We start from the raw sequence: 20957 nt of genomic DNA, 5'->3' as shown, positions 1-20957 counted from the left end.
GGAACAAGCTGGGCCACATTAAATACTGATCATCAGCCTTTCAGAATAATCACTTTGTGATGATGGATAGCCCAGTGATGTGTCAGGGGTAAGGATCCAAAACTGCTTCAATGGCTTGGATACTAACAGGTTTTCACACATTATCCTGTGTCCTGTGAAGCAGCAGGAACCTCACTTCATTTAGGAGAATCACACTCTCAGAATGGAGGGGCCAAGAGTATCTGCTTTCACTGTGCTCAGAGGTAAATAATTAAGTAAAAAATATGTTTGCCAGTAACTGCATTCATAAACTCCTAAACTTTACTTATATGACATCCTGGAAATTTTGAATCAAGAAGCAATGTCTTTCATCCTATTTCCTCAATCCTGCCTGCTCTATTTCTGCTGGAACTGAGGCACCATAGGAAGGACAGGGGAGAGATGCTGCATGTGGCATCTCAGATATGCAACTGCACTCAGCACACCAGGAATTCAGGCACCAGAAAAGCTTCATCCAAGGTGCTGCTGCCAACCTTTCTGTGCACAGCACCTTCAGCCCATATCTGGTGCTGGAACATGTCTGTGCTTGCTCCTAAAACTGTGGCCAACTCTGCCCCCAGCCTACAGCAGTGCACTGAGTATCAGATGCAGCAGTTTCATCTCTTTTTTCTTATTTAACTGCCTTGGAGAAGATAAACCATATAGAGAAGATGCAAACAAAGTTTATAAGTAAGCCAAATTGCTCTTTTTCCCTCCTGTTTGCACCAGAACATGGGGAATTCTCTCACCTGGTAGAGCCAGAGTTGATTTCTGGGTTGGTTTTTTACCACACTTGATTCTATATTCATTTATGGAGTTTTCTATCTCTTGCAGCTTTTTTACAGCATCAGCATACTCCTGCTTTCTTTTCTTCTTCACGTTTTTGCAGAGGTCTGGCTCACTGGCAAGTTTCTTGGCAGCTTCCACCAGCTTTTGGTGTATGATAAAATTGCTCTCCAAGTCCTGCAAAGTAGGATCCTGCAAATTCATGAGATACGTTATTTTCTTGTACTCCAGAGAGAAATTATCAATGAAAGTCATTAGAAAGAAGATCTATTTTTGTGGTGATGAAGTGAAATCTTGAGCACAAAAAACAAAAATGAGAAAAGTTTATACACAAGACAATCACAGCATATGAAAGTCTTAGATCTTATTTCTGACTAGTGCACAATTTTGAGATTTCTCAGGCAAGGTCCAAAGTTCTGAAGCCCAGGTGACATAACACAGGCTCTTAAATTCAGGTTTAGGCTGCTAAACCTCCTGCTACGAGTCCAACCCTGAAAAGATCTTTTCAAAATCTCTCCCTAGTTCAGAGAAAATAAAAATGGAAATTGGTATCACCATACCTATGTAAGAGGGAGTTTCAGGCTTTAATTAATTGTTTGTAAACTACTTTGAGAAGCTCAGATGAAAGGCACTGCAGAAGTGCTAAGCAACACGTTATTAAATCTGGTCAGCAGGATTTTGGTTTAACAGCATTTAAGCAGTCCACAAAATCACTTTGCTGCAGACAAGGAGCACACCAGCCCTGTGAGGCAGGGCAGTGAGTTTCTGGTGAAAGACAGATGCCAAGTGCCCAACACCTACTTACTTGGATAACAGCTTGTTAACAAATCTCAGAAGGAATGAGGGGGAATGGAGTGTGTCCAGAAACTGCAAACACCTGAATTACCATATCACCCTAGTCAGCCTCTGCCAGCAAAGTTCATTTTAGCTTCTTGAGCAATGCAGGGAGGTTTTACTCAGGTGGAACCTTCATTAAGCCACAGGTAAAACTCCTCCTCCTGTCACCTGTCACACAACTATGCTCACAGACAGCTGATTTTGCAAGGGGGACAGTGCACACCCCTTCTGGGTTCAAACACCATCCCAACACAAAACAAGCCAATGCTCCAGAAACACTCAGAGCCATGGGCTGCCAAATGGCATTATGCACCTTATCTTCTCTAATTAGCAGAAAAATTCATTAATTCCATTAAAATTCATACAGCCATGGCCAAATCAGGGGTTTGGATGGGGTGAACTTGCAGAACCCACCAAATTTCCCACTCCATGCAAGAAGCTGTCCCAGCTGCCTCCTCTTAAAACAGCCAGGAAGAGCTGGATTATCTCAAGTGGCTCTGGCCACCCAGCCCTGCTGTGCCCACGAGCTGCCAGCTCACCTCCTCAGTGGGCAGCAGGTTGTCATCCAGCTTGAACGCCGTGCCAACACGCCTTCTCACCTGGGGAGGCTCCTCTCCAGCACCCAGGGGATACTCCTTGGGCATCTTGCCTGTCAGCTCCTGGGGAACAGAGAGGCTCCAGGTAAGGCTCAGGGGGACAAAGGGGCTCCCCCTGCCCCGTGTAAGGTGCAGCTCTCACCGCTTCCCGCAGGCAGATTTTCTTCAGCTCCTCAACTTTCTGAAGCAGTTTTTCCTGAAGGAGTTTCTCTTTCTTCTTTAGCTCCATAATTTTCTCCTTCTTTTGTTCTTCACTGACCTCTGAATCCTGAGAGCCTGGGAAACACACTCTGTATCAGAGGATTTCCAGGTAAAGGCCATTTTTATTGCCTGGTAGTCTCACTTCCCTTTTAATAAACACAAGCTCCATTATAGTTGGCTACTTCACATCTACAAGCAGTATTACCTGATGAGATCAAACTGCCATTGCTGGCCATAATAAGCTGATTCTTGGCCTCCAAAGTCACCAGCTTTGACACTTTTGGTGTTCCCATCTCTGTGAGATCCATGGCGATATCATCCAAACTTCTGGCTGACGGAATTTTTGCCTGAAGGAGTTAAAAAAAAAAATCCAACCTCGTTGAGTTGCCTCTAATTAACTTCAGAACACATCACAGAAGATGACATTTCAAACCTCATCTCCCACAAAATTAAGGCTAAAGCAACAGCATCACACAGGTGCCTGTGGTATACAAGGGCTGTTTGGCATTCCTTTCTCCTCTCCCCCAAAACCTGAACCATCTCCCAGCTCAAAATCTCTGCAGCTTTCAAAACAAACACAGGAAAGGAGACAAAAGGAAAGACAGATTAGACACCCAGACATGGGAATTCCCTCTTCCATAATTACATTTCCATAGGCCTTAACTGCAGGCAGGCTAAAATGGATCAAATAACAATACCACCAGTAACAGACTGCTCAAAAAGCTGACAAACACAATTTGTAGTTTTTCTCTGGAGAGTAGTCCATCCGTGGAAAAACATATGCTGAAGGATATACAGGAAAGGTGTTGAAACCCATGCTTGCAGTAAAATGCCTCACAACTTACTTTGCTTTGTTTCCTGTCCAAGTAGAACTGGTGCTGACTGATTGCCATCACCCAGATGGACTTGATCAGGGAAGTGTTTGCATACCAGGTCTGCACCACCAGCCCACTCTGACCAAAGGTCCTTCTGGACACCGAAATTCTGAGGAGATGAAAAGAAATGCAATTTCAAGACAGGTCTTTGAGGTTAAAAGTCCACAATGCCTCTCTCTTAACCTTTATTTTAGGCATGCAAAAACTCAATTTCCTTCATCCCATCACCAAGTGCTGCTGCAGATTTGGCCATGACAAACAGTCCTCCCCCTGCTCCAAGAATTCCCCGAATGGACACAAAAAGGGAATCTGAGAGGACACCCAGAGCTGAGACAGCCCCAGTCTGCCCTGCCAAACGCTGGGTCAGGATCATCCCAAAGCCCAGAGTAAACTCAGGTGTTAGCTCTGGGGCACCTCCCACCCCATCCATAACACGTGAGGGTGAGTTCCCACTCTGGGTAAAGATTAACCCGACGGCAGAGCTGCTCCTGCAGCCTCACCTGCGGGGATCGTGCACTTCCACTGCAAACTTCTTCTCACGGAAATAGAGATTTTCCAGCTGTTTCCATTGGAATAGCTAGGAGAATTGGGAGAAAGAAACAGTACATGGTCACTAAATCACCAGTCCTCTCACCCCAAGGTGATATAATTTCAGGAAATTACAATTCCTGTGTATCCTCAGCTATGGCATGGACTGAGCAGTAACTACATTCATAACATCAATTAAAAGGAGCACATAAATATAGGATGGCCCCTCAGTAATTTCACACTCCTACAGACAATGTGTTACAAATTGAGGATTTTGCCAGTGACAACATCTGCCTCCAACAGCAGCACATTTAATTTCACTGCTAGAAGTTCCCAGAGATCTTGGCAGGGCAGCTAAAGTCATTTTCTCTCTGATTAAACGCAAAAATCTCTTTACAAAGTAATTGTATAGACAGCTATGGTCTACTTCCCTGAGTCAGGGCATCCCCAGGGAATGACAGCAGCTTGGAAAAGCCAAGACCTTCCTCTTGTAAAGACACTGTGTGAGACACCCAGTGTTACATTTTGGAGCAGAGCTACAGCATGTACAGAACAGCAGCAGCTACAGGAGGAAGCCACCCCCAGCACATCCTCCTGCTAGAAACCCACATATTTCCTGCAAAATGCCAGCTGGGAGAAGAGATCAAAGTCAGTCAGGGCTTGGCAGCTGCACCCGTGGGATCAGGATTTCATATGAATTCACCCTCCTTTTGCAGCAGCACCAGCCAGCCCCTGGGGATGAGCCACTGGGGGCTGCATCCTCCCAGCCCAGCCTCGCAGGTTTTGGCAGCATCACCTCCTGCCCCCTTCTCCAGCAGTGCCAGGGTGCCTGGATGCACAGGGGGGTCCATGTGGTGTCCCCCACAGGAGCAGCAGCACGCTGGAATTTACATCAGCTGCTTTCCAGAGCTGCAGCCCACATGGAGGTACCAGAGGTGCCTCCATCAGCTGGGCAGGGACAGGGCTCAGTGAGAGATCAGCCTCTGACACCAGGGATGATCCAGCAGAGGCACCCAGGCCATCATAGCAACTCCCTCCTTCCCCCACCGGAGTTTTTCCAAAGCTGCCAAGGGTGCAGCCACCACACCAGAAACCCCCGGGACACACAACATTCCAGCTGGCCTCTGCCAAAACCTGACATGCCATGCTACCTGCCACTACAGAAACTAAAAAATGACGTTGTTATGCTGGGATGCATCTGAAACACTTATAACACAATGAAACATAACCCAGCGCATTCGTGTTTCAGGGAAAAGTGGCTCTTTCAGCAGCCTTCCTTCCCTCTGTTTAATTAAAACTTTCCTAGGACTACAACTGACTATTAGAACCTGATGTAGAAAAAGTGAAGCCAAGTGGAAATGTAATTTACTTGAGTTAATAAGTTATTTTCTAGACGATTGTGGCAGTTTCCCTCTGTGCTTAAGTTTATGTTTGTCTCACAGCCCTCCCGCCTAGTCAGAAGCGCCTCTTTACAACTCCGCACCGAACTTTGACAGAAAATACACTCAGAAAAACGCAAGAGGAAACAACCTAAGCAGTCTGTCAGGACATTGAGCAACAGGCGCCTGTGGGTGCTGAGCACGATCCCAGCCGGGATCCCGGCACAGCCGCGGCGCCTCCCCGCACTGTGCCCCGCACTCACCCGGCCGCAGCCCCGATCCCGATCCCGATGGCGATCCCGGCTCCCCGGATCAGAGCCGGGGGTGGCATGGGCAGGGCAGAGCCGTGCCGTCCGTCTGTCCCTCCGTCCTGCTGCTCTGCCTTGGCAGCTTCGCCTCCCACTGCTGACACACGCCTGACATCACCACCCACCCGCTCCGCGGCGACGCCTCCCGCACCCCTTCGCCCAGATAAAGGGGAAACCCGACAGCGGAGCGAACGGGGAGGGCTCTGCCGAGGGGCTGCAGCCCTTGGAGCGCCCCGGGTGTCCCTGCGGGGACAGGACGGGGGCAGTGGCGTGGGGGCTGCCCGGGGTCCCCGCCGTGCCGTGTCCCGGCCCCGCCAGCCTTGACTCACACCCAGAGGCAACAGGTTCGACCAGAAGCATCATCCCGGCGTTCCCGGCCCGCTCCCACGCTCGTAAAAACCATGGGTGTGCTTCAAACATGACCTCTGGAAACAACACTGCCCTGCTGCCTCTCATCGTGGCGGGGGATGAGTCCCCGTCCCTTTTATCACTTCCTCTGGGTTTTTTTCCCTCCGGACGTGCTCGACATTCCGCACATTTGCGGGAGAAGGGGGCACCTGTCCCAAGGTGAGGAGGGTCGCCTTTGGCAGGAGGACAAAACGCAGCAGCCCCAGCACCCGGAGCAGCCTCCTGCCCAGGCACAGGGACACAGGGGTCTGTGCAAATCCCACGCCAGGATCACTCGCCGTGCCGAGAAAGGATCATTTCAAAACGGCGTTTGCATTTGTAAGAAAACCTGCACGGAATTGCCTCAGGATGTGGGTAGAGCTTTGCCCCATTTCCTCCCCACCCTGTGAGATCCATCCCAGCCCAAAAGGAGCTGACGGGAGCCCCAAGCATTCGCAGTGGGGCACATTCAGCACAAAGACATCCCTGCCCAAAGTCCGGGATAACTCCAGCTCCCCCCTCTGCTGTTCCACAGCAGGAGAGATGGGAATTGGTGTTGTACCCGAGACACTCTTTGCTCTTGAGGACTGAAAAGTGCCCTGACCTCAAATATCTCGCTTAAGAACAATATAAGCTCCTTAGCTATCACCTCATCTGACAAACCCTCCTAACTCAGATTTCTATAAAAAAGGCTGGTGATTAAATGATCAGCTTCAGAATAAGTTGTGAGCTAATAATATTTACACAGATGTGCATAAAAATAATCCTGAAGGAAAGTATTACAAGTTTCTGCCTAACACACTTGGATTCATGAAGACAAGAGGGGAAAAAATACAATACAAACAAGGACAAAGCAATAAAGTAATAACTTTAACTGAAATTTTTCTAGCTCGTGGTCAAAAGGCAACACTCAGGAAACCATCACTGCTCTAGAGATATCCTGCTCCCTTCAAATACTCCCTACCCTGTACAGACATGTTCCTAAATAATTCCTAATTTCAATCTTACCTAAACTACATGCATATTTAAAGACAAAAGAGTGGCAAAAAAAAAAAAAATCTGGAAATCTGGAACTGGTTTTTGAGGGTTGGAAGAACAATTAGGAATAATTAAAATGTTTTTGTGGAAGTTTTGCAATGTATGTTCCCTTTAACCAGATGATTAAGTCCACCTGAGCTAATTAATGTTTTCTTAATAGCCTTCCCATCCATGTAGGTTGTCAGATCCTTAAATGCTCCTGAAAACTACTGAGCATCCCAGGGGCTGCCTGTCTGACTCTGAGTACAACTTGGCCTGGTCAAGGTTGTTTTTCTGATTTTTTATTTTTGTAGAAGGCGGAGGTGCAGCTCTGATCACAGCTCATTATCCAGGCACCTCTGTGCACCAGCCAGACTCCTACCACCCAGCTGCTGCTTTTCCAGCCCACGAGTTTAGGCTTCCCTGAATTTCTACTATGATTCAATTCCAGATACCAGGAGTACTGAACAAAAAGGAACTGCCCTCCTTTCTGCACAAAAAGAACAGTAATAGTCTAAGGTGACCCAAAGAGATATGACTTGCCTAAATGTTGAAACACCTTAAAAGAAGCAGCTGTTTTTTTACCTGGCTGATCTTGCAGCCAGTTTTGAATAAAATGCAAGTTTGTCCCAGCCTGACAGCAGGAGCAAACTGGCTCAGAAAAACAGCCCTGTCAGGATCACAGAGACCCTGCCCAAAGAGACCTGCAGGAGAGCTGCTCAGGCTCCTGGCTCAATATTGCTGTGAGCCTGAGGGGTTTTGTTTAAAAAAATAATATTTTAGTATTTTTTTACAAAGCTTCTTTTTGCAAGGAGGTGAAAATGTGGAGAGCAGCTGAGTGCAGGGGCTGTGTGGCCACATGCTGCTGCACCAGCCCACCTGCCAGAACTGCACCTGGGACGTTTCCAAGGTTAGGGACAACAAATTCTGACCAAGAGCTAAATTACCCACATCTCTGGCTTTCCACCCAGGGGGTCTTTGGGTAAGGTCAGCATGGAAGTGCAAGCCATGCCAGAGTGCTTGCAGCAGCTTTCCCTGGGGAAGCACTTCCAAAGCACCTCGTGGTACGTGCAGTGCCTGCAAGGAGGCTCAGCAAGCAGCACCTCAGGAACTGGCTGGGAACAGCAATCTGCAGACACATCTGGCAATTCAGAGCAAGGAAACATAAAAGATTTCTGCCCACAGGAATGCACCCCACCCGAGGAGGGAAATTACCACGCTGGCAGCAGCACTGGGAGCAGTTTTAGCCCCTCTGCTGCATTCAGCTGTCTGGCACCCTGCCTTCAGCTGGAATCCTGTGTTTCACTGCTGTGCCTGCCCAGGGAGGGAGGCACCTGAGGAGATGGCAGGAGAGCCAAACTGCCCCACCTGCAGCACCTTCTGAGGGAAGGAGGCAGACAGCTCCCACCTGTGCCAGCATAACTTGGCAGAGCTCTCCTGCAGGCATCCTTTATCCATAAAATATTAAGCCAGTCCTCTAAAAGCCTCTTTGATCATATATTTTTCTAATACCTTATGATCCTTTTTTGCCTGATCCTCACTAGCATCAGCATCATAAGACTGAGAAATGTCTCAACATCAAACTGCCCCAAAAGTTTGTGTTTTGCAGCAGATGACATTCAAGCAACTTTTTGCACATCTGGAAAGAACTGAATTTCAGAGCAGTCTCATAAAAGCTCTGTGTTTATTTTAAGTAATTACGTGAGCTTAGTATCTTCTATCCAAATCAATGGCTTGGTGAGAAATAAACACCATAAAAGAAATCTCTGCCTAATTAGAGCTGCCTGCTGAGAAGGCTGTTCCAATGCTGCTGTGTTCTGAACTATTCAGCAAAGCAGGACACCAAATTTACATGAAGTAAATGTTCTGCAAGGGAAAACTTTCAGCATCAATTCTTAGTATATGCTGAATTAAGTAAGAACCATCATAATACCTCCTCCTCACAGCCCAGGAGCAATGCATCCCAACAAAGAGAAAGTCAGGCAGAAGTGTCAGGAGGCTTGCAAGGATGAACAAGGAGCTCCTGGACAAACTCACACAAAAAGACCCTTACAGAGGGTGGGAGAAATACAGATAAATTGTCTGAGCAGATAGGGGTCTGGTTTGGAAAGCTAAAGCCCTGAAAGTATTAAATCCAGCCAGGGATATTGTGAAGGTGATGAGGCACAGGCTGCCCAGAGAAGCTGGGGCTGCCCCTGGATGCCTGGATCCAGGCTGGATGGGGTTTGGAGCAACCTGGGATAGTGAAAGGTATCCCTGCCCATGGCAGAGAGGTTGAAATGAGATGATCTGCCAGCCCACACCACCCTGTGATAAACATTACCCATTTCAAAACAAGTATATGCTAACAAAAACACTTCTGAGAACACAATGCAGTCAAGACATCAAGCAGTAGCACCGATATTCTTGGACATTTGAAACAATACCACAGCAAGGTTAGTTCTTCTCTTCAGATAACATAGTTAATTTATCACAAGGGAGTCGCCCACAGAAACACAATGAAGTGGGAGAACAAGTCAAAGAGGCAGCAAGCTGCCTTCTGCAGCCCTCAGAGGATCCCCACACACTGGCTGAACGCAGAATAAACTCAACTCTGCCTTAATACACCCTTCATCTACAGGACATACACTGCTTTTCTCACCAGTGAGAAGAATGGGGCAGAGATAAAGGGAGATCTATTCTGGCTTGAAATGACAAACAAAGTCCTGGGACCTGTTTTATACTTTTCCTAATTGATTCAGAGGATAGCAAGGACAGGATCTTGGCATGCCACCCCACAGCAAGCAAGAGGCACTTCTCCAAGCAGGAGGTGACTCTCAACATGAACTGCAATTGAAAGAGAATATGTTTGCAAAGCAGCAGGACTGCAGAGCTAATCCCAGGTCTGAGCTCAAACCTGAACAAGGGTTGCCAAATCCAGTCTGTTTTAATGCCCTGTGAGACTTCAGGATGATAATCAAGTGAGCTCAGTATAACCTCCAGCCAGTGTGGAGCCACTGCTTTTATCTACAATTTTCATTCATGACACACCAAATAATTCTCCCTTTTCAGTCTGTTAGGAGCTGGAGCACAGTGCTTCCCCCAGTGCCTCAGCTGGCAGCCCTGGGTGATGGGTAACACTTGGGCTTTGCTGGAAACTGCTCCCAAAGCAATACAAGCTTCTAGGAGTGACTTGGAGCAATAAAACTCCCTTGTCCAAACCATCTCAGGTCAACCAGCAAAATATTAATAGCTGGAGCCAAACCTCCCCAGCCAGCTGTACACAGCCAGGGCAGGTTCTCCAGGTCCAGCCCCAGTCACAGAGCACTGCCCTGGTGGTGACAGAGCCCTGCCAGGGCTGGGTGATTGGGATCTGGAGATTGCCTCATCCACCCCTCTCCTGCAAGCTGCTTCCTGTGAGGAGCTCTCAGCCCTGGACTTCATGCACTGGTGTTGATCCAATAACAAAATCTTGGGATAACCACTGCGCTCCAAGGCTCGGATTTAGGTGTCTCTGCCTGAAGAGCTACCTGGCTAAAGCCAAAAGATTTCACTTTTGGAAGAGGGTGGTTGCATTTCTTTGGCTTTAACTGACCCTCCATTAATGGGTGCAGCTAATAGATATTTTATTTCTATTATTAATAGTAACATTTTATTCTAAATATGGACTTGGCTCTTGCAAGAAGCCTATGATTCTATGGTGAAGCAAACTGATAGCACTGCAGAAAAGCCATGGGGAGCAGAATAAATCCCCAGGTGTGAATTCACTGGGGCACAGACACCAATTCCTGTTAAAAGCCTCCCATCCAAAATGCTGCAGCTCTCCCACCAGAACCAGTATCAGAGAGGTTTGCACACACAGAGATCCTTGTAGCTTTAAAATTCAGGAAGGCCAACTCAGCCTCCATTAGACTTGGACTCAGCCTTTCCCTCTTACTATTCTCTATTTATTAATCAGCTGCATGTATATTTAAACATCATCAACTGGAGAAGTGGAGCACAATGAGGATGCTCTTCCCCAGATGGCTGGGGATAAACACAACAGCATTTTGATCCACAGTATAAACAGCTGGATAACACCAGCACACAGCAGTTGTGAGTCTGGCTCCATTCCCAAAAAGCAAAGCAAGAAAATTCTGCTAAATCCAGCAAAACTAGCACCAGTGCTCCAAAAGACAGGCATAGTTTACATGCCTATTGCCTCCTGCCTGCTGCTCCAGAGAGACTCCTGGGAGATTCAGGCAAGCTGTACATACCTTTCTTTCTCTGAAATAAATTCTGATACATTCATAAATATGAACAAATAACAATATTGATTGAAAGGAACTTCTTCCTGCTGCATCTCAGGCAGCAGGGCTGCAGTTACACTGGAAGAAGCAGCAGTATCTCAGCATTTCAACTCCAAACCAAAGTCTGGGTGTGGGTGCCCCTCTACACCTGGTATCTGGTTTTCCTCCCAAAAGATCTGATTCTAATCACTTACCCAAAATGTACTCTGTATTTCAACTCTGGAACATTTTCCATATAAATAAACGGTTTAGCCACTTGTTAAAGGCAGTCACGGCTCAGGACAAGCTGTGGCTGACATCCTTTGTGTCCCTTTGCATGACACCAGAAAAATCCTTAGGGATACTACAGCCATATCCATCCCCACAGTTTCAATGAGCTTACTGTAATTAAATCTTCCACCTGCATTTAGGCTCCTCTCTCTCACCTTCCCTTTTAATCTCTATCCTCAGTTGTACAATTACAATTTCAGTGAAGCCAACAACTACTCTCATTTCCATTGTAATATTTCCACTGCTGAGATGACCTCTGGTTTTTGCTTTATTTTTCTTAAACACAACTCCTGCATTCAAAGACAACGCCTTGTAACTAACTGTTGCAGGGTGTGACTTGGTATCTGGGCCCTGCTGACCTTAAAAAAATTTTCTTAATCTGCCTGGTTGATGTTGTAAACTGAAATCTCACAAGCATAAAAAATGCTTGGCCAAGCAATGCTTCCAGCCAGGCAGGCTCCATCTTCTTGGAGAGCTTTGCTGGTCACAGCTGGACATCTTGGCTGCAGAATGATCCTTTCCTGGCTGGAAAATCTTATAGATGATGCCTGAAATCAGGGAAGTGCTCAAGGGCAAGGAGACCTCCTTGATGCTCTCCTTTGACATTCAGTGGCTTCATCAAGTTCACTTGATTTGCAAAGGGTTCCTCTTGTGTTACTGTCTTTTAGTGAAGGCATGGGAAGAGACACCTGGGATAAAACTGTATTTTACTGAACCAAGTGAAGGAAGGACATGAGAGCTCGCCCTTGGACACACCAGTACATAAATACACCAAAAGAAACCAAGTCAGAGCCTGCTCTGGAAAAAGAGAAGATCAAGTTGGAAGCTTGAAGGGGGGGGATTACTCTTTAAGAAGGAAGTTTAAGCTGTGCTTTTTGGCACCAATACACTAAACAATATCATTTTGCAAATGTAAAAATTCCCTGGCGGGGAGCACAACTTCATGTGAACTCCTGCCCAGATCATTCCAGGGGGAAGAAGAACAGCAAACTCCCAGGTCTCTATCCCCTCATGGCTTAGATGTTTCAATGAAGACACGACCAGAAATGACAGCCCCAGCACCAGCCATGGGGGTTAAATAACCCTTCAAAGCCTTCCAGGGCTCAGTCCTGTCCCAAGGACACACAGGTGGCTGCAGGATGGGGGGAGCTCCCACCACCCCAGGCCTTGGGTGCCTGGTGGGTCCCCAAGGCTGCAGCCTGGGCTCACTGCAGGGAGCCAGCAGAACAAGGCAGGACCCTCTGCCCTGCTCCACCAGCACAGGGGCAGAGCTCACTCTGCAGCAGACACATGGGAAGCAATGGCTTGGAGAAGAACGACCTCCAGTACTTGGCATTTATTCTCAATTCCCCCTTGGAATTTATGGAAACACACAGCTGCTTCAACAATCCTTCATTTTCACTTGGTTCCCCTCTACTCTGCCTGTATCAGTGGAGCCTTTCATGCTTCATGCACAAAAAAAACCACCTACAAAAGTGAAAACAGTGCCTGAGTACAGGGCCTTGCAGAAACACAACTGCTTCGTATTCCTGTAGTTATCCCTGGGGGCTGCCAAAATTCCCATCCTGAGACCACCAAACTCAAGAGACACAAGCCAAAGCTCCCAAAGGGAGTTTCCACTATCTAGGAGAGATTTACTGCCTCAGTGCCAGCAGAAATCTCCTTTTGCCTCCAGCCTTTGGTCTTTTGCCCACCAGTCTAATAAGCAGCAGCTTAAAAGAGTATATTCTGACATGCAACACCACACCATGCTCCCCTCACAAAAAATCAGATGAAAAAAACTTACTTTTCTGGGCTTAACTTTGTCTTGTAAGTCGTACTGGCCAATTCCTTTGTAACTTATTCCAAGCCACCATGGGATTCCTTGTTTATCCTGAAAAATGGATTTCTGCATCAACCAAGAGCCACTTAAGAATTAGGCAATTCCAAGATTACAGCCCTTTTCACTCTGTGACAAGCACAAGTAGGTACAGAACAAAGATTTTCTGGCAAACAAATTGAGGTGAAGTGGACTGCTGGGGTGAATGTGGAAAACTTCTCCCTCTGCCTTCTGAGGCAGAGGCACAAAACCAGGTGGTGGCTGTGCAAGGTGACAGAAAAGCAACAGTGCTGCTGAAACAATGGGTGTCACTGGCTGGAGGAGTGGCTGTGAAGGGAGAGGACAGAAAAAAATCTGTGGCCAATGACTGCATCCACTAAACTCAGGCATGGACAGCCACAGGAGGACACACCAGCACAGAACATCAGCTTTTCAGGTACCACAGCCATGGCCATGACTCAAAAGTCAGGAGGCATCTCTGCTGAGCTCTTCAGCACAAAACACTTTGGCCCCGACTCTGCTCTACAGATGGGAATAAATGGTGCATTTCCATCACTCTCCAAAAGAATTTCTCAGCATTTCCCCACTCCAAGCATGCACCACTAATCACCTGCCACTTAGGAGGAGTTCTTTTCCACATTTTATTTTTCTAATCTTGATTAATGTCTCTGGGGAAACTATTAACTGCTTCAAGTCTAGAAGTGATATCCAGTTTAATTAAGATGAAAGGAATTTAGCTCCTGATAGGATTACATACAGTTTTACAAAGATTCCTTTCTGCTCTCTGGAAACAATTTCTGAAGTACATTGAATAGGGAAAAATACAGAGGTTGAAAAATGTGGGGTTTCATACTGATAGAAGGGCACTGAATCATCCAACTGCTCCTTTAGGAATGCAATCCCACATAATAAGCTCAGCAATCACATTATCTATAGGCAGTTACTGACCTTTACTCCATAGTAATGAACTCCATATGTTGGCAAAGCTTCTACCACTTTCATGTACCTGCAGACAGATTTATAGCATATCAGATTATTTTCTCTGGAGGGAGTAATATCTATTAACATATTTTTTTCACACATACATCCAAGGACACATCATTTATCATTTGCATATTTTGAAGGCCTTCATAATTGAAGGCCCATGTTTTTAGAAAAAACTTAGCATCTTGGCTTGGGGAAAGACAGGGTATTTTGGCCCAGCTAAAGCAAAAGGAAAATCTCTCATGCAACAGAACATTCAATCTCTTATCAGCAGATCATAGAACTGAAAGCAAAAATCCTGAAATGAACATGTGAGCCTTTTGGGAAATGCTGGCAGTAAAGACCTGCCTATAATTATTCCATTATGGAGCTCTGGTTACAAAGGATAGGCTCCAAATGAATGTGTTTGTGCCATTGTACAACTGTTTCATGAGGCAATTCAGAAAACCACTGAACAGACCATTTTTCCCTTGTTCCTACTGAAAAAAAAGACCACAGATTACTGAGAGAGATTTACAGGCACTGAGGTATGTGAGAAAAACTGCAAGGAGCCTGCACTGTGCAGCCATGGCCATCATCTCCAACATCTCATAACACATCCTACTGCATCTGCTTCTAGGAAGAACAGTAAATATTAATGGTAAATGAAAAATACAATTCCACAGGCTCAGGGGGCAGCTTGGAAGACCTTCATGTTTTGAAAGCCAAATTCTGAGCATTCCAGAATTTCTTACAGGACTTAGGACTTACATGCACTCTTTAAGAGTTTGGAGTGAATATTAACTGATGGCAAGCAAGGTATGGAGAATAATCTTCCAAAAAATAAAATCCAAGCAATTTATTTTGTATTTGAGGTACCCAAATGACTACACAAATGCTGAACTGCAAGACTCTGCAATGTGGTATTTCAAATAATTCCACTTTGCAGTGTAAGTCAATAAAAAGAGAATCTGACAGATACAAATAACATCATTTGCAGGCAGTAATGACCCAAACAGTCTGCCTTGCCACTTCTCAACAAAAAAGAACAGGAGAAAAGTAAAAACATCATCTTCACAAATTAACAAGTGTCATACTCACTGAACAATGGCTTGTCCTCTGGTCAGGCCTTTAATTTGTGTATAATGCTCAATTACTCTGTCCTCACTGCAAACCAAGCACAAAACCCAATTTAGAGGCTCAGTGACTCTGTTCATGTGTGACAGCATCTGCTGAAGCTCAGCCACCTGCTCAGCATGCAGACAAGGGTCCCTCTGCATGCTCCTTGCTCTAGTTTACATTCTGGTTCTTGCTGATTTCTTTCCCACCCTTCATTAGGCAGCGTGGAGCTGCCTGGCTGATCCCCACCATCACATCCTGCCTTCCAGACTAATTAACAAACCATTTCGGATCAGCCTGTTCTGCTGCAGAAGAATGGTGCTAATTGTGTAAATTCATCTCAACCTTCTAAAGGACAAAATCTTCAAAGGCTGGTTAATGCTCTATATGTAAGACAGAAGAAGTTTAACCAGAGCTGTTTTCATTCCCATGTATTTTTTCCCCCCGACATTTCACAGGTGAAAAAAACTACACATTTGTCAGCAATGACCTTTTTGCATTTTTCCTGTTACATATTTCAACATTTTGTTTCGGAGGAATGTGAAATAAAATATGCATTTCTGTGTCAGACACTTGAAAGCAAAGAAAACCCCAGCAGTATTCATTCAGAGACAAACAAATAATAAGCAAGCATGGTATACTTGAAAATCCATCACGTACACATCAAGCCTAAAAAAACAAAACAAATGAGGGAGTTGAATTTGCACAAAGGGCATAAATTCCAAGGAAACAATATCACTGATTCATCCTAAATGCTGTGTTCCTTTACAGCAAATTCAAGCCCCAGAACTGGAACCATCTCTTTCCAGCCTTTCTAGATTTTCTTCCTCTGTCCTGTTGAGAGGAGCTGGGTGGGCAGCTGGCAGCCAGCAAAGGTCAGCACACCACAAAGGCTCCACTGTGTGACAGATGAAGACTGAGGTGCTCTCTGCAAACCCAGGCTTGGCTGGAGCTCAGACTTCAGCTCCTTCTATTGCAGGGTCCCCACATACTCTGATCCAGCAGTTTCTGACACAGCAACTTAATTTGAGCAAACTTTCAAGGAGGAATTTGCATCAGATCTTGCATAATTTATCATCTTCTAAAAACTGGAAATGCTTGAACATGAGCAAGTAACTCTATGTCCTGGGCTGAAAACTTTTAGAAGTCTGCAGACTGCTTAAAAGTGATCTTGTTGTTATCATTCATAGCAATGATTTACATTTTAAATTAAACAGCTCACCAGTAAGCAAGTGATGGATGCTCCTGCAGTGTCTTGGTAGGAAAGACAGGCAGCGTCTTCAAGTCTTTTCTAGCATTCTCATCACTGGAAAAGCAAAAACAGCCCAGAGTCAGTGCTGGTGAATCAGAGGTGGATTCATGAGTTTGGGCAGAAGGAAGGGCTGTATTTGCTGCTCATGAAGGTGGCGTGTTGCCCCACGCCAGGCTGTCATAGCAACGCAACTCTAGAGGCCCTCTCACATGACAGTGATGGATATGGTGTCATGCAGGCTCATTATACACACACGTGATGCTCAGGCCACCACCGTATCAATATTTATTCTGCACACCCTCACTCTATTTGCTGAGCAGAACGAGCCCTGCAACAGCTGCAGGAAAGCCTCTCCCCAAAAGTAAGGCTTGTAGTGCTAAGTTTTGCTCTGTCTTTAACAATACATTTCATGAAGCAGCGTGGTATTTGTTAAATCCCAGAGTTTAACAGTGATCTGATTCAAAACAAAGGGTTTCAGTTCATATGCTTTGAAATATTTTTATTGAAAATAGTTCTCCTGGACTGCCCATTCTATAGAAAGTTCAAATATTCTGGACTCTATGCCCAACCTGAAATGAAATAGAGAGGGGTTGAAGTATGTGAATGCAATCTGCCATGACAAAACCCCGGTAGAATATTTTTAAAGCTATTTACAGGCATCAGTAAAATGGTTCATATTTTCTCCTCTCACGGTCCATTAATTAATCAGCTGAAACCTGCACGCCCCATTTCAGCAGGATTTCTGCGTGCCTTCGCAGCAGCGCCAGCAAGCACCAACACGACTCCTCTATGCAAAGAATGCACCACTCACGTCCATCAGCATCTGCCTCAACTTTGTCCAGGCTTTCCTTGAAGGTGTTTTTCTGCTCCCAAACTCTCCTCTCATCAGATTGAACTACCCGAGTTTTTATTAGAGTTTTCATCAGAGCTAGGTCCCCCTTTGCCTCCCCCAAACTCCACATCCCCAGAGCGCATCCATGGGCACTGTGGATGGAGCTTGTACATGGAGGACACAGCAAATCCCCCCAGGATTCCATCTCCCAGATGCCACACGGAAAGTGCAGGGGATGAAAGGTTTTTTTGTTCCTCGGGAGCACGGGCTAATCGCTCTGCAAGGCTCTTCCCCAGCCCTGACAATGAGCCTCAGCCCTGAGCAAGGGGGACCACCTCTGGGGACAGCAAACAGTTCAATCAACAGCCTATTTATTCTTCAACGCCTTTGATGAAGCTGCCAAGGGGTCAATTAGCACCGAGGAGTGCTGGTTGCTGCACACTTCTGCCAGGAATATCCATTTTTCTTTGCAAGCTGGCCAGCACCCAAGTGCCACAAACGGGGACAGCTGGGTAGAGAATCAGGATCTCTCCTTCCAGCGTTCAATACAGCCAATGCTCACAAAAGCTGAGTTTTATTCACTCCTTTACAAACCCATTTGGATGGGATCAAAAGGCTGCAGGACATCTCGGATTGCAGAGAGAAGGTAGATTACCAGGGGCTTGTAGGGTCACATGGAAATGCAGACACCGAGCACACCCTCCTGAGGCCTCAGAAAACAAAAACAAACCAAAAAACAAACAAACAAAAAACCAACAAAAAAAAACCAAACAAAAAAACCCCCAAAAACAAAACAAACAAACAAAAAAAAAAAACAAAAAAAACCCAACAAAACACAAAAACAAAACAAAACAAACAAAAAAACCCCCAAAACAAAACAAAAAAACACCAAAAAAACCCCCCACTCCAAAACAACAAAACAAAGCCCTGAGCAACCTGGCCTGAACTCCCTCTTGAAGCTGGAGGGTTTGGCCAGATGACCTCCTAAGGTCCAACTTCAGTCACAGACTCACAGGATAATTGATTATTACACCTCCTTTTATTACACCTATTTTTCCTCCTATTTTTAAACCTGACTCATCACTCAATGGCTGCTCTAGCGGGCAGAGTTGGCAGGGAACTACAGTGAAATAGGAGAGGTTTTGGAAGGAAGTACTAAAAAATAGCTCGTTTTTACCAAACAAAAGGGCTGTTTCTGTAAATGTGGATTCTCATCTCCGCAGTATTCATGATCAGAGGTTTAATGGGTGGTCATTAAACCCCTATTTAGAGACGTGGTGGTAAGGGCTGAGCTGTGGCAGAGGCAGCTGGGCACAGGGGACAGCTGACACCCAGCTGTCACCACCACACATGGGTGGAGAGGTCCCAAACCCTCCTTCACCAACCCTTACAGGGCCAGGAGCCTCCCCATCATCGAGAGGCTGCAGAAATGCCACAAATCCTGGCAGCTGCATCTCCCCTGCTCTGAAATGCCACCTTCTGCAACATTTGTGACCTCCAACAGCACTACTCGCCTTCCTGTTTGGTTTTTGGGCCCCTCATCTCTGATTTTTGGGCTCCTCGGCTCTTTAGATCTGGCTGAGCAGCAACTTCATCCTCACCAGTGCCAAAAGAAGGGTGCTAGTTAAGCCTGAGTGATGAGTAGCAGCTCATCAATATGAAAATGTCTACCACTGAATTTAAATTTCGAGGGCCAGCCAGCAAACCCATCTCAGCAGGGCCTGTGGGCTCTGGGCTGGGACAGGCAGTGATCAAAGGGCTGTCACCACGTCTGTGCCATGACAGGGGACACATCCCTGCAGCACTGACCCAGAGCCACAGCCCTGCTGCAGGCTGTCAGCAGGCAGGGCCACGGAGCTGTGACAATTCACTGCAGAGCTGGGCCTCCTCTCTTCTCCTGCCAACCTCTACAAACCCATCCAATTTCCTACAAGAGCAGAGAATACACCGATTTTATGAGGCAGAATTGTTCCCTGGGACTTGTCCTCCTGACAGGACCCAACTCCACACCCTGAGGTTCAGACACCATCCCATCCACATGCACTGACAGAAGTCTGACAAAATGAACTTATAAGGCTTAAAATAGTCTGAGAAGCACATGAGGATATTTTTTCCCTCCTTCATAATTGTAAGATCAAGCATGAAGCAATCGTAGAAAAATGTAAAAGACCTGTGAGAGTCAGGGCACAGCTCCTTGTGCGCTGATGCCTTCAGACAGCACAGGCTGGCACCTGGACCTGCTGACTGCAGCCCCAGGATGAGCATTCAGGATGATTCACGGCTTCAGGGATAATAAAAACCTCAAATGGTCCTCCCCCTCCTTCCAGAGTCCATTATCACTTCATCTGCACCAAGCAAGTCTGCCCTTGACCTTCGGGATCACTTTCCCAAGCCCTCCGAGACCCAGCCGCTCCCTAGAGGTGACAACTCCCGATAGCAGCAGCGAGCTTTGAATGATGACCTGTTCCTGTTTGGTTTCACCAGGACCACGAGACGATAGAGCAAGCCCAGGGCAGACAGCCCCGGCTCCAGATGTCCCAGCACCCCCGTTATCTGCCGGCCAAACTGCCCGTGCTGGATCTGGCACGTCCATGGTGGGTTCCCACCAGGAGCAGGACTGTCGGGACAGGGAGGCTCAGCTTGCCTTTAATCTGACCCCTGATACAGAGGGGGTTTCTGGAGTGGTGGTTTTTTGGCATAATTTCAATACATAAACCGCCCTGAGTCAATGGGACTGAACATTTTTTGGCAAAAGGTTTGTTTATTCCCCAGGAGGAGAATATAGGAAACTCTCATCTCAAGTATTTTTCCACTATGGAGAAGAATTAAACAAAAGCAGCAGACAGACCCTTTCCTTCCTATTCCACCCTCTAAACAGGAGTTTTCTCTCTGGCAGATACAAAGCAGAACTTGAATCAATCTGGGCAATGCAAATGGAAATAATGAAAATCTGCATCAAAGCCTCTTCATGCTGAACCTCAACTTGCACTCCTGGTACTGCCCATAATTAATTCTCTGTCCCAACATGATCAAACATTGGGCAAGATGCTGTCCCCAGCATGCCCTGCTTGTCAGTGCTAGCTCTATGAAGAGGGAAGGCAGCTTGACTCTAAAATAACCAGTAAAATATTTAATAATGTACCAAACTATCAATAGGACTTCCCAGTTGAAACTATCTCCAGCAGAAAAACAGGACCAACCTCATGAGCTTCCTACAACCCACTGATGCTACAGTGAAATTTTAGGCATCTTAATAAAACCCCTATCAGGAACCAAGCCAGACCATCATGGGATGCTCTGCCTAGAGCACATTACTGAAAATTAAAAAAGAATTATATATTTATGCCCCCAGAAAGTACATCTTGACAGCTTGTAATGGAATGATACAACACTCCCTGCCAGGCAAAGATTTACAGAACTGTGCTAATTAGGACCATTTGTCAAGAGTTTTCCCTGCACCCACTGTCAAAAACCAGTTTATGCCCCTTGCTAATGCAGGTAA

General features: G+C 46.2%; 1 protein-coding gene across 3 annotated transcripts in view; it reads right to left on the bottom strand.

Moving 5' to 3' along the window:
• Positions 1–20957, bottom strand: part of FRMD4B (FERM domain containing 4B) — a 76949-nt gene that overhangs the window by 9561 nt on the left and 46431 nt on the right. For all 3 annotated transcript variants that reach the window (XM_056501662.1, XM_056501663.1, XM_056501664.1), the window contains 10 exons: positions 16594–16677; positions 15354–15419; positions 14238–14295; positions 13257–13343; positions 3814–3890; positions 3284–3422; positions 2644–2785; positions 2380–2513; positions 2181–2300; positions 768–996 (listed from right to left, as the gene is read on the bottom strand). In XM_056501662.1, the coding sequence (XP_056357637.1) occupies positions 768–996; positions 2181–2300; positions 2380–2513; positions 2644–2785; positions 3284–3422; positions 3814–3890; positions 13257–13343; positions 14238–14295; positions 15354–15419; positions 16594–16677 (1136 nt within the window). The remainder of the gene's footprint in view (positions 1–767; positions 997–2180; positions 2301–2379; positions 2514–2643; positions 2786–3283; positions 3423–3813; positions 3891–13256; positions 13344–14237; positions 14296–15353; positions 15420–16593; positions 16678–20957) is intronic.

The sequence above is a fragment of the Oenanthe melanoleuca genome, chromosome 12, assembly GCF_029582105.1.
Source record: "Oenanthe melanoleuca isolate GR-GAL-2019-014 chromosome 12, OMel1.0, whole genome shotgun sequence".
NCBI classification, from domain to species: domain Eukaryota; kingdom Metazoa; phylum Chordata; class Aves; order Passeriformes; family Muscicapidae; genus Oenanthe; species Oenanthe melanoleuca.
This window is presented reverse-complemented; position numbering and strand designations above follow the sequence as displayed.